This window comes from Cyprinodon tularosa, unplaced genomic scaffold (genome assembly GCF_016077235.1).
Source record: "Cyprinodon tularosa strain WSP-4 unplaced genomic scaffold, ASM1607723v1 ctg377, whole genome shotgun sequence".
Lineage (NCBI taxonomy): Eukaryota > Metazoa > Chordata > Actinopteri > Cyprinodontiformes > Cyprinodontidae > Cyprinodon > Cyprinodon tularosa.
The window spans coordinates 1,092,243-1,104,314 of NW_024039093.1; the positions used below are offsets into that span (position 1 = coordinate 1,092,243).

General features: G+C 39.5%; 1 protein-coding gene across 2 annotated transcripts in view; it reads left to right on the forward strand.

Moving 5' to 3' along the window:
* The window catches only part of mpp2b (membrane protein, palmitoylated 2b (MAGUK p55 subfamily member 2)), a 111,244-nt gene that overhangs the window by 30,615 nt on the left and 68,557 nt on the right, over positions 1-12,072 (forward strand). Inside the window, exon 2 of one of the 2 annotated variants that reach the window (XM_038296781.1) lies at positions 1,435-1,514. In XM_038296781.1, coding sequence (XP_038152709.1) covers positions 1,484-1,514 — 31 coding nt within the window. In that variant the 5' untranslated portion in view covers positions 1,435-1,483. Of the gene's footprint in view, positions 1-1,434; positions 1,515-5,858; positions 6,160-12,072 lie in introns of those variants that run through there. The other variant, XM_038296780.1, reaches the window with a different exon arrangement.

Consider the following 12,072-nt stretch of genomic DNA (forward strand, 5'->3'; position numbering starts at 1 on the left):
TTACAAACAGAGACAATGCAGCCAATATTTATTACAGCTGGAGACATAAACTATTAGCATATTATGATGTTTAATGTACTTTTAATTCAGCATTAAAGTAAAAACCTATTTCACCCTTCGTGTTATTGAATGAACCTCTTGTTACAAGATAAAACACAGGTTTTTAAGGAAACGGACACTTATAAGCTAACGGTTAGTTTACTGATAAATCAACTTTCAATGAATCCATTTAATTGATCATTCGAAACAAACAAAGATCACGAAAAATGCAGAGCTGTGACACCTGATGGAGAGGGAAAGCCAAAGGGCTCTATGCAGAACTCCACTACTTCCTGAACTTAAGGCAGCTATTTTGTTTCCTGTCTTTCATTACTTGATCAAGTGATGAATCCAGGTGTGAGTGGTCATGGTTACTGAGGCCAGGCACAGCAGGATTCATAATTTCACCCAGTAGAAAAAGACAGGAAATAAAAGAGCTGCCTTAAGTTCAGGAAGTAGTGGAGTTCTGCATAGAGCCCATTAATTCATGCCTGTTTCCCCTCCAAGTCTGCATGAAAACAGCAAGCAACGGAGGCAGGATGGAACAGTGCAGCTATTCTGGGAAAATGTGTTCTTGAAGAGGAGAAAAAGTTATTGCAAACCTTAGCGAAGACCTAAACTGGCAGGTTGGGCAAGGAGAGCATTAATCAGTGAAGTATCCAATAACCACATGGTATCCTGGCCACACAGGCTCGCAGCTCTCATTGCTGTAATCACAGCTGAGATGACAGGTGGTTCTACCAAGCACTGACTCAGAGAACAGATACAGATGCACATCAGAGAAAAAAAATCCAGATGTTGATTTATAAAAGGTTTCAACACTCATCCTTTCTCTTTGGCTGATACAGAGCTTTGTTTTAGTCTTGCACGTATCCAAACATAGAGGTTTATGGCTGCATTTGAAGTTATTACAGATCTTCAATTGAATGTTTATCATTACCCAAAGGTCTTTCTTTCCTTTTATTTCACAGGGATTTCATACGCTCTCCTCTGACAGATACTAAATCTTTAATCGTCTTTTCTGTGCAGATTTTTTCCTTAAAGCCTGATGGTAAATGGACCAATTAGAGCTCACAGACATCTTCACTCAGCTAATGTTAGCTGGCCTGCCCACTCATTCACTCGCTCACTCGGCCTTTCCAACTGTTGTCTAATTGTATTCTGAACGGATGTGACGGATAGGGCCAGACGCCTCCAGAGCAACTGGCTGCTCTATTCATAGTCCTTAATAAACTGTCATCATGCTGGAGTTAATTTAGGTTACGATAGAAATCATGTATTTTGGTTCGGCTGGTTTGCAGATTGTGATTTTATATAATTCCTCAGGATCTGTGTTGATTTTAGATTGTATATTTTGTATTTTCTTAGAATAACCACCTCTTCTCTCCATTGCAGTTGATCTAACAAGGCGTGTGGAGGAAACTGGGAGCAGCTGAACTTTAAAATGCCTGTGGCAACATCCAGCTCGGACTCAGGTAACTATCTCAGTCTTTCTGTAATAGGGAAGTTTCTGGGTTTTTCCCTTTTTTTTTCATGGGCAAGATACTGAATGGATTGTGGTAAATCCCTCCTTCCAGGATATGTATCTAATCTTCTGACTTCTAATATGAAGTAATGAGCTTTCTACTGCAGAGCTCAAACCTCTGCTCCAACCAGTCAAGACTTGAGGGATTTATTTCTTAGCTTGAAGCTCAAATACAGGTCAAACCAGGGAGAGACAGGATATTTGAGCATGCAGAAACAAAGATAGGTTTTAATCGATGTATTTCAGTAAGCATCTTGGAAGTAGTCATGTGGGGGATATTTCTGTAAATCTGCTGCAGAAAGCCTATGGGCTTTTACTTGGAGATGATAAATTCAGGAAGGACACTAGAGGCAGTGGCGGAGAAGGAGTGTAACTGCAAGTACATTTGTGTGGAGTGGACTGTCAGTCTTGATTTGTGCGCTAAATACAGTGCTCAGACTGCATGACTGGCATTTTTAGACACACTGTAAAACATTTCTCCATTTCAATTTGTTTCAGGCTTCAGTTCAGGTTTGTAGAACGACGACAGCAGGTTCCAATTATATGAATTACAAAAACATGTTCAGTTAAGCAGCTCAAATTATCTGTCCGGTGAAAAAGAAACTGCCTTCTTTATTCAATAGGTTTTACATATGATATATTCTTATAACTGTGTGAAAAAGCTGCTTTTATGATCCCGTTTTTTGATTTGAATGGATTGGCAATGGGTTGTTTTGAGCTTCTCACACTATAAAAACCTTTCAGTTCAATATAGATTATGTCTTGTCATATGCCAATTCACAGCACATGTAATTTTAAGGCATTTTATTAAGACAGTTAAACCAGATCATACAGTCAGGTTGGTTAAACATTTTCTATCTAAGGAAAACCAGCTGATTGCATCCTGTCATTGATTTTGTTGGATCCCTCCTCCTTGATGAGCATGTAAGGACACTACTTACTTGGATCGTGTCACTGACTCAGTGTACAGCAATCCCTTACATCGAGCATGCATGTAGCGACAGTGGAGAGGAAAAACTCCCTTTTAGTAAGATGAAACCTCCAGCAGAACCAGTCCCTGGAGATTCCAGGAGACAGAGGCAGATAAGCCTAGCGCCATTCTCCCCGCTTTACAAGCAAAATCAATGGGAACTACTAGACACATCTGCAATCAACAACAATTATTGAAGATTTCCAGAGGACTTCACCATTGAAATTCACCAGAGCTATAGTGAAACTGACAATGCCCACGTGCATGGCAGCTGGATGCTGGAATACATCGGGTAAAAGTGAAAAAAAAAGAGTTATTCCACCTTTCTGATTCCTGATCCTCCACGGACGGGTTCGTCGTTGGATCACCAACTTGAAGAGGGAGGATTTACCATCGAACTTCTGGCCAGAGAAAAAACCCGTAATATGTAGCCAACATTTGGAAGAAGAATGTTTTCAAGATGACTTGGATAATAGCGCGTTGTGACAAACACCAGATACAGCACTGGGACTTGATCAACAGCCGATACCGCACCGTGACGTCACAAACCAGTAGGTGGCAGTAGTGTTCTTTGACAAACACGGATGCCTCCAGTAAAGCACATTCAAATGACATTTTCTCTTATTTAAAAACACTCATCATTTGTTAAACAGTATGTAATAATTTCATATGTAAAGAACTTTTAGAACTTTGACTTCTCAATATGAGCGGACATTTCCTTTAAATTCTAGCAATGTTCAGGATAGAAACAGAAGTAGATACGGAACTACAGGCCCATCACTCTCATCTATAATCAGAGGTGTCTATGGCAGCAGCCGAGCTAATAATTCCACCTGGAGAGACTCACACAGAGAAAAGCTGCAATTACAAAACGGTCAATTTATTTATACAGGTAACACAATCATATTCTTTAAAGTATTTCTATCTAAGGAAACCAGCTGATTGCCAGGACTCAATGCCTCTGTAATCCCTCGCACCCAGCAGGCTTATGCGGCCAAGTCTGGCTTATTTTGTTTTCAACCTCATGGTCTAAATGCTGACCTGCATTTAGCTTGATTACTTACAGCTTAACATAGCCGCACCATTGGACCTGGTTTGGTATTTGTGAAATGTGTCTCTGTAAAGTAGGGCTGAAAAAATTTATTGGATTAATCGGATTAATCGATTGTTGAAATAATTATCAACTAATTTATTAATCGCTTTCTTGTTAACTAGAGTGTAGAGACTCTAAAATATCCCTTTAGCTGACAAAGAGACCCACTTAAAGCAGTGATTATACCAAAACTGTAAAAAATATATAGACATTTTGGATTTAAGATAAAAAAAATAAAAGAAATTCTGTCAATATGCTCTATCCACAACTCCTCAAGTGGAAAAGTTTGGGTTTCACCTGGTTAAATTTCATTAAAAGTCTTCTTTAAAGAATCGTTGGCTATACGATTATTAATCAATTTGCAATAATCGTTAGTTGCAGCCCTGCTGTAAAGGACACGTGCTTTGAATTGGGGCTTTATAACTAAACTGAATTTGATCAAGCCAGGATGCACTGATCAGGCTAGGTCAAGCCTGACTTAGGGCTGGGCGATATGGCAAAAATCAAATATTATTGTGATCTCGATTTTATCACGATTTTTTTTTAGATACGACCAACATAACTTCATTAACATGCAAAGAAGAGAAAAATTAAATAAATGAACAATTTTATTAAAATTAGAGAATCAAAGCAGTGCTAACAAACTTCTTTTTTTAATTTCTAGTAAGTAACTACCGTCAAAATAAATAAAAAATACATTAAACAATAGATTTGTATAATTTCTAAAGTCTTTAGAAACAAAAACTATTATGGAACTGCAAATATAGTGCAAGTCAAGATGTAATCTGTGCAATCTATGATGATATGATCAGGAAAATAGGCTATCTGCAGTGTTGCATTACATAGCTCCCAGTTGCTGATGAAATGTATGGTTAAGCTCAAATATGGTTCTGACGTGTGGCTGGACCAGAAGTCGCTTTTCGCTTGCACAGAACTGCACATTTTTAATATTTTGTGAAACGTTCTCTCTGCATTCAGCATACATATGTGGAATAGCGGTGTTTGAAAAATACGTGCGGCTAGGCAACTCGTAGCGTGGATCCAAAACGTTTATCATTTTATTAAACCGCACTCCTTCTACAGTTCGTAGAGGACATAAATATTTCACCAAGTGAAACGTCACCGCTTCTGTCACGCTGTTCCACTGTTTACTGCCTTTATCGTACGGAGTAAGTTTTGTAAATGAATCTGTTAACGTTTGCTGCTTCGGGAGAAGGACTGGTCGCTGCCTTAACTGATTTTCAAACTAACCTTCGGATTATATTCTAGCTGTGAAGGTTTTTTTTGGTTGCATGTAAATGTGGTCAGTGGCAGAAATACAGCAGCACTGCAGTTCTGTGGATCCTGATAAAACGGTCTCTGAATAATGACAGATCGTCAGAGGTGTAGATCGTAATTCAATTCAATTTCAATTCAGTTTATTTATATAGCGCCAAATTCACAACACATGTCATCTCAAGGCACTTTACAGTTCAACCAGATCATACAGTCAAATTGATACAAAGTTTTCTATCTAAGGAAAACCAGTTGATTGCATTGACTCATTGACTCAAATACAATCCCCCACACTAAGCATGCTTGTAGCGACAGTGGAGAGGAAAAACTCCCTTTTAACAGGAAGAAACCTCCAGCAGAACCAGGCTCAGTGTGAGCGGCCATCTGCCGAGGCCGACTGGGGTTCAAGGAGACAGAAGTAACACGGTCTTAAATCGTCATATCGCCCAGCCCTAGCCTGACTTTATATCTTATCCTTCAGCTTTAATGAAGTAATAATCTGGAAGCAATCCAACTGTACAGCCTTTGAATCGGTGGGTTTGTGGTGAAGATATCGCCCCCTATAGGCTCTCAGTCAGTATTTGTTTGAGTGTTTTTCTTTTCTTTATTGTTCCTAATTTCTCAATTGTCAGCCTGATAAAGAGGCTTTTTAATTTTACAAAGAAAAACCTTTTAAGGAGTTCCTTTAGTTCTTTAAACTATGAACAGTTAAACATCTAATTATGTTAGATTTACTGGTCCACCGATGGCCCAATGGAATGGATAATTTGGGAATGTTTCAGTTGAAATGGGACACCTTGCTGCCTGACATCCAGATGTTAGTTTTTCTACTACTGCTGGGAAACAGCACTGCTGCCTCCTTTCCCTCCTCTTCCTCTAGAAGGCACCATGTGTCCTTCTCCATCATCCCCCCCTCTCTTACTCTTGCATCCACCCCTCTGCCGTGCCTTTTCATTCATGCAGAAGAGGAGGCTCTCAGCCCAGTCGCAGCTTTTACACATTCATGCCAAGAGCAGGTAGCAAAGGATGTAGATAGGGAGGAAGTGTTCTGAAGGCAGAGAGGATCAGTGACACACAGAGGAAGGGGAGATCTTACACGCTGCCTCCAATAGAGTATCGGGTGTGTTGCTGGGAGTGTGATCCCTGTGAGCGAGGTGTTATTCGGCATGGCTGGCAGCCCGTTTGGGAGGCTCTCTCTGGAGGAGGGCGACTCAGCCAACTCCTTGGAAGGAATGGAAATGAAGCTGTGCGGGGAAGGTAAGAAGAGAGGAGCGCACCTTCCGGCTGCCTGAAAAATCATTCATACTTCATAGATGAGCAGAAGCTCACACCTTAGTTAAAATGAAGGGTTTCTGGCAGCAGCATGCAGAAGGAGCTTCTAGTGTTTGGTGGTCAGTTGTTTTATTTTAAATTGGCTTTGCACCTGATGTAGTGCTGGGATGAAGATGAGCTTAGACAGATTGGAACTGGAGGCAGCGTGTGTTCGGCAGGAATCTGAGGCAGCGTGCTGCAAACCCAGGAAGGCTGAGGTCAAATAAATCCGTTTACATTACTAAGACACTATAAGACAGCTATGAGATTCTCACTTTAACACAAACATGTGAAAACAATGAATAAATGTCAAATATGATCTATTTGTTGTATTTTAAAAGGGAGCAATTATTCCAACTGCAGCCAATATGATATAAAACACACTTTCTACGTTTCAGGTAAATGTCCAGCAAATAATCCCTCTGCCTTTCTGCTCTATAGCTTCAAGATTTTTTATTGTCAATTTATGATACTCTGTTTATTAGAGATGCACTGACTAGGCAGTTTTGTTGTTTGTATAATTATGTGTGCATTTTGAATTCCCTTCTGATAGTAGAAAATGGAAAAGGAAATATGCTGAATGTGCAGTACATGCAGAGGAATTGAAATGTAGTTTCTTTCATGCACCAAAGCGGCAGACACACACTGGGAGTCTAATAATCTGATATTAGGGGGTCATTTAGTCAGACTATCTGCCAGATTAGCTAGCCTGCAGTTAGCTACTGACCATACATGCAGGTCATAACATGCTAAATGTAATTTCCAAACCTTTTTACCCTTATAAAGAGAGTAGGGAGAGGGGGGCATTGTTGGGGGGCACATTGGAAAAAATCTGACCTGTGTTCAGACTACCATGAACAGATCAGCTACAGGTCGCATATGGGCAGATTTGGATCACTTCAGGCTGCTGTGGGAATGTAGCTCTCCTTAAGCCCAGGGTGGGGCTGGAACTGGCAACCCATCAATTACACCATGAACTACTAACTCTCCTGTTTAGAAAATATTTTAGCCTGAAATTTAAAATGAAATGTAAAAAAACATGTCTGTTGAGCAGGCTTTCTGTCTGATTAGATGGCTAATTAATTAACCAGCTCATGTCAGCTTTACAGGAGGTGATACCCAACTCCTTTTAACATAATGTGATCAACAGAGCTACCCTGTGTGTGTTCCCTGAGTGTTATTAATAGCCTCTCTGTACATAGCAATTTGAAGAATCAACTATTAATGCTAACACACATCATCAAAGGACACATATTTAGCCCTTTTGGCTTCTCCTTGAAAGCTGGATATGACCATATTATGACATTCACCTGCTTAGGGGAAAGGTTGATGCTGTTTTTTTGTTGGTAGTTGAATTACGACTGTATATTTACATATATAGATGATAGATTTTGGCTGTTTTTTTTAGTATTTAGTCCTGTTTCTTTTCCAGATATAGCTGTGGGCTCAGCTTTTGCTGTTAGTAGCAGTATTTGCTCTGGCTCATCCTTTTTTAGATGAAAATAAACTCCGATCTCATCTGCGTTATCGTTTCTATGGTACTAATTTATCATCTCTTTTCCATCATTGAAAGTATTTAGAGATCATTGCTTTTATCTTTCCATTGCTCAGGAGGATGAGCATTCGGTACCTTGCAAAGTCCAAAACTGGATGCAATCAGCTGGTTTTTCTTAGACCATCTGACAGGATGATATGATTGTATTGTCTCCATAAAGTCACATGTGTTGAGAATTAGTTCTATATAAGTGAAATGAATTAGCCTGAATATCTCTTAGCATTTTTTTTTTATCTTGGACTGCGTCAGCAGAAGATATATTTTGGAATCTTTATTCTAAGACAATTCTCGTACCAAATTTGTCTTTTGTAAATTTAAAGGGGAATGTAGTTGGCTGCTTTTTCTAAAAAAAAAATTATAGGTACCTGTCTAATGGAAAGTTATCAAATATGATGCAATGTAGAAAAGTAAAGCAGCTTGTTAAATCCAAATCCATGTTTGTTATACTGAAAATAATATCATCATAATTTCATAATTTATGGATTTAATAGATCATATGTTATATTGCATTCCTTCCAGCTGTATTGGTTAAGGTACCTGTCTTTATAAATAAACATACACAAATACCGGTAACTCAGGATGCCAGATGAGAGGATTAGAATAAAAGCAACTAGCTTATGGTGTCATGTTAATTGAGACAAGGCAACAGGCATCATCGCATCACTGTGTGTCACATAATGTGTGGCGTTGCGTCATCTCCTCTGCTCTCTAATGTAGCTTGACAGTACAGTAGTGGCAGCCATGATGAATCACATTTCCTGTCAAAGCAGTCTGTCTTCCAGTTCAGGGTGAGTGCATGTGTATGTGCTCCTATTGGTTAAAGCCTGTATGGAGCGGACCTTTGGGGCATTAGCACGTTCATGGTGAGTAAGTGAAGGGATCATTTAAACGCAAAATTGTCCAGATCAGAGAAGCCTAAAAGTTTCAAAATCACAAACTGCCTTTCTGCTCCTAAAAGCTTTGCTGTTGAAGTCTAATGATGGAGTCTCCAAACAACAGATGATGGATCACTGAGTGCACTGTCTCGGTAGGATCAGACTGCCCAAGATAATCACAGAGTCTCAGCAGAAAACCACCATTTAATTTGGTTCTGGTTGAGGGTATTTGATGAATATGTCATCGGTTTCACACTTCAATGATTCTGACTAAATCTTTGATTTACAGCTGGATGGAGAAACACGTGTAGAGTAAAAAATCACTGCCTCATTACAGCCACTTTAGAGGATAAACTCGGCTGACCTTAATTTGCATTTCGGCTGGCACACAGGTGAGGTGTGATTAGACTGCAAAATGTCAGCAGATGTCACATGTCATATCTCCAGAGGTGACTTTAAATAACATTCAAGTCTCACCAGATAGAGAAAAGTTCAAGTTTGCTCCAAGACTAAACCAGAAAGGCTAATTCATATCTGAAATATCAAACTTTGACATGAGCTACAGCTTTATTTAATCAATTTGTCCTTGTTTTCATTATGCCCCAAGATGTGTGTTTGACGTTAAAAGCCTTTTCGTAAAATGCCTTCTTTCTCTTTATGCCAGTCAGTGTGCTCTTTGGCATACAGTGACCTCTACAGCATGTTTTATTAATCTTTTTTCGGACAGATTTTGATATGTTTTTGCTGCTCTAAATCTCTGTTTTCTAACTGGTGTTTAGTTTTGAATGCCCGGGGATTGGTAATTAGCCAAGTCTTTTGATATTTTTTTTACCATTATTTGATTTAGTAAAGTTGTAAGTTTTTCTTCGAAGGTCCTTCAGGTTGGGATTTCTGTTGTTATGCTTTCAAGGTCATTTTCTACATGTCTTTGTGTGTTTCCCTCTCTCTGCTCATCTAAAGAAAAAAAAAAGTCTGGACAGTGTCCCATTTTACTTATATTCTCAGGGAGAGATGCACTGTAATCAAAATGTACATTATTTGCTTTCGCTCTGAAATAAGAGCTACCCGACTGAACTCCGCACTATCATATACAGTTCATATTCAGTTACACAGAACCAGCAGTGTGCATGGCCTGGCTGTTTGGGATGTTGGTTTTCTATTGCTTTATTGCATAAGATATAATCAGTTTATATCTTATGATCTTTGTGGAAGGAATGCCAGGAAGGCATGGTTCTGCATAGACTGAAGTACTGCTGAAAGACACCCTCATCCAGACCCATGTCTTGTATTAGGTAGTATTAGGTGGTGGTAGTCCCTAAACTGAATCTTTCTCTGGAGAATCTAGCAAAGCCAGGGACTTAGATACTGGTACTTTTGTTTGCCCTTCAGTTATGAATAAAGCACCACAAACTGTTCTGTAAAATCCTGATCCAAAATGTTGATTTGAAACTGGCAAGCAGCAGATAGAAACTCTTTCAGTATGTCAAGCAAGGGACGGCACAGATGTGGCAACAGATTAGCTGAAATCCCGTTCGGTGTCAGTACACCATTACTGTACGATTGCATTGGTAAGAAAAACGGAGACTATTACCCCTTTCACACTGGCCGAAAAAACCCGTTCAAACCCGGGAAGAATCTGCTTTTAGTGGCAGTTGGAAAAGCTCACTGATGCGCAACCTTCAGGGTCAAATTACTCGGCAAGCGACCCGTGTTAAAAACTCAGCTCTCATCTGCCTACTGTGGGAACACCAGAGCAGAAAACTCTGACCTGTGAAATAACGTGACACCATTGAACACAACGTACAAACATCAACACACATCGCCAATTGTTTCTGACTTAACAAGCCGATACAACTCTGTTTACATTTGATAAACATTGAGCATTGAAAGTAAACACTCCATTGTTTACTTTCCTGATTTTTGTCGCACTGGTGACATCATCATCACTAACCCAGCATGATGGTGTTACCAGACACGCAGCAGCAGGAGGACAGAGGCCCCATGTTTGAAAAAAACCCAGGTTTAGTTTGCTGTACACACGTGCACCCTTTGGATTTGGCATTAAAAGAAGGATTCATTCGCAAATTAAGGGGGAGGATCTTTGATCTTTAATATCCGTTTTTCTTCTCCCAGCAGCCCTAGGAGAAATGACCATGGCATATTACACATGACACAGCCAGACTCAAAATCAACTTCTACAGTCATCTTAGTTCCCAGAGCCATTTACAATGGCAGCAGTGGGTGAAAGTTGTGCCGGATACAGGAGTTTGCCCTGCAACTGAAGAGTTGTCAGTTCTAACCCCAGCTATAGCTTTGGGCAGGATGCATCACCTATATTGCCTACCGATGGGGGTCAGAGCACCTGGTGCCTGTATACAGCAGCCTCTCTTTTGTCAGCGTATCCATGGGCAGCTGTGGCAACAATTTAGCTTGTGTTCAGTGTGTCCACCATTCAGTGTGTTAATGACTGAATACAGTGTAAAGCGCTTCGGTCAAGTCTACTGACTTGGGGAGAAAAATGTTATATAAGGCCATTTTACCATTTTCTTTAGCACTCAAAGTTAGGGACATAAGATAGGAGTCAAAACTATTAGTCATCTACAGTTATTGTGTAAAAAAGAAAGGTCACAAGTACCCCTCATTGAGCTTTAACATTATGGAATGTTTTAGAAGACGATGTTATGTTGACAGGGAAATATTATTAACAGAGACATCTACATTGTGGTACAAATGTAATTCTTAGAATATGCATTTTAGTCCAACACACAAAAAAACTGTCAAATTAACTTTCGTGTCCCTGAATCTTCAATGTTAAATTAACTAATAAAATAGGACGTGACTTTATAGTTTTGTTTCTTTATAATGGATGGATACATATCTTTGGATCTTTATTAACGGATTTAGAAACTAAATCTCCCTCGTACGCCGTCTTAAAGTTGAGTTGTCTAATTATCCCACTATTTTTGCCCTGACCCAGCCACCAAGCAGGTCCAAGGAGAATCCAAAATGAGAGAGAAAAAAAACAAAACCCACGCATTTAAGGTCTTCTTGGAATGCCAATTGGTTAAAGTTGCTCCTTGAATGGAATCCACTGACATAAATGTCAATAGGGTGCAATGAACCCAAGTTTATTGTAATGCCATGGTCATCTTGACCCGTGAAGGTCTTTCCACCGTGAAGAGGAATGTTTATAAGGTGAGATACGCTGGAGATTTATAAGGTCAACATAACCAAACCCTGATAAAAGAGAATTTAACATTTAGAAATGAGTTTGGCCTCAAGCTTTTTTTTTTCATTTTGCAAGCTGTAACTTTAGCTTGGAGTAAGTTTAAGGGCAGTTGCTTAAAGTGGGACCAAAACATATTTTTTTCCAGCTGATTAGCTGCTCAGAGTTACTGAAAGGGAGTTAAGATCAAATTGTTAGCTGTG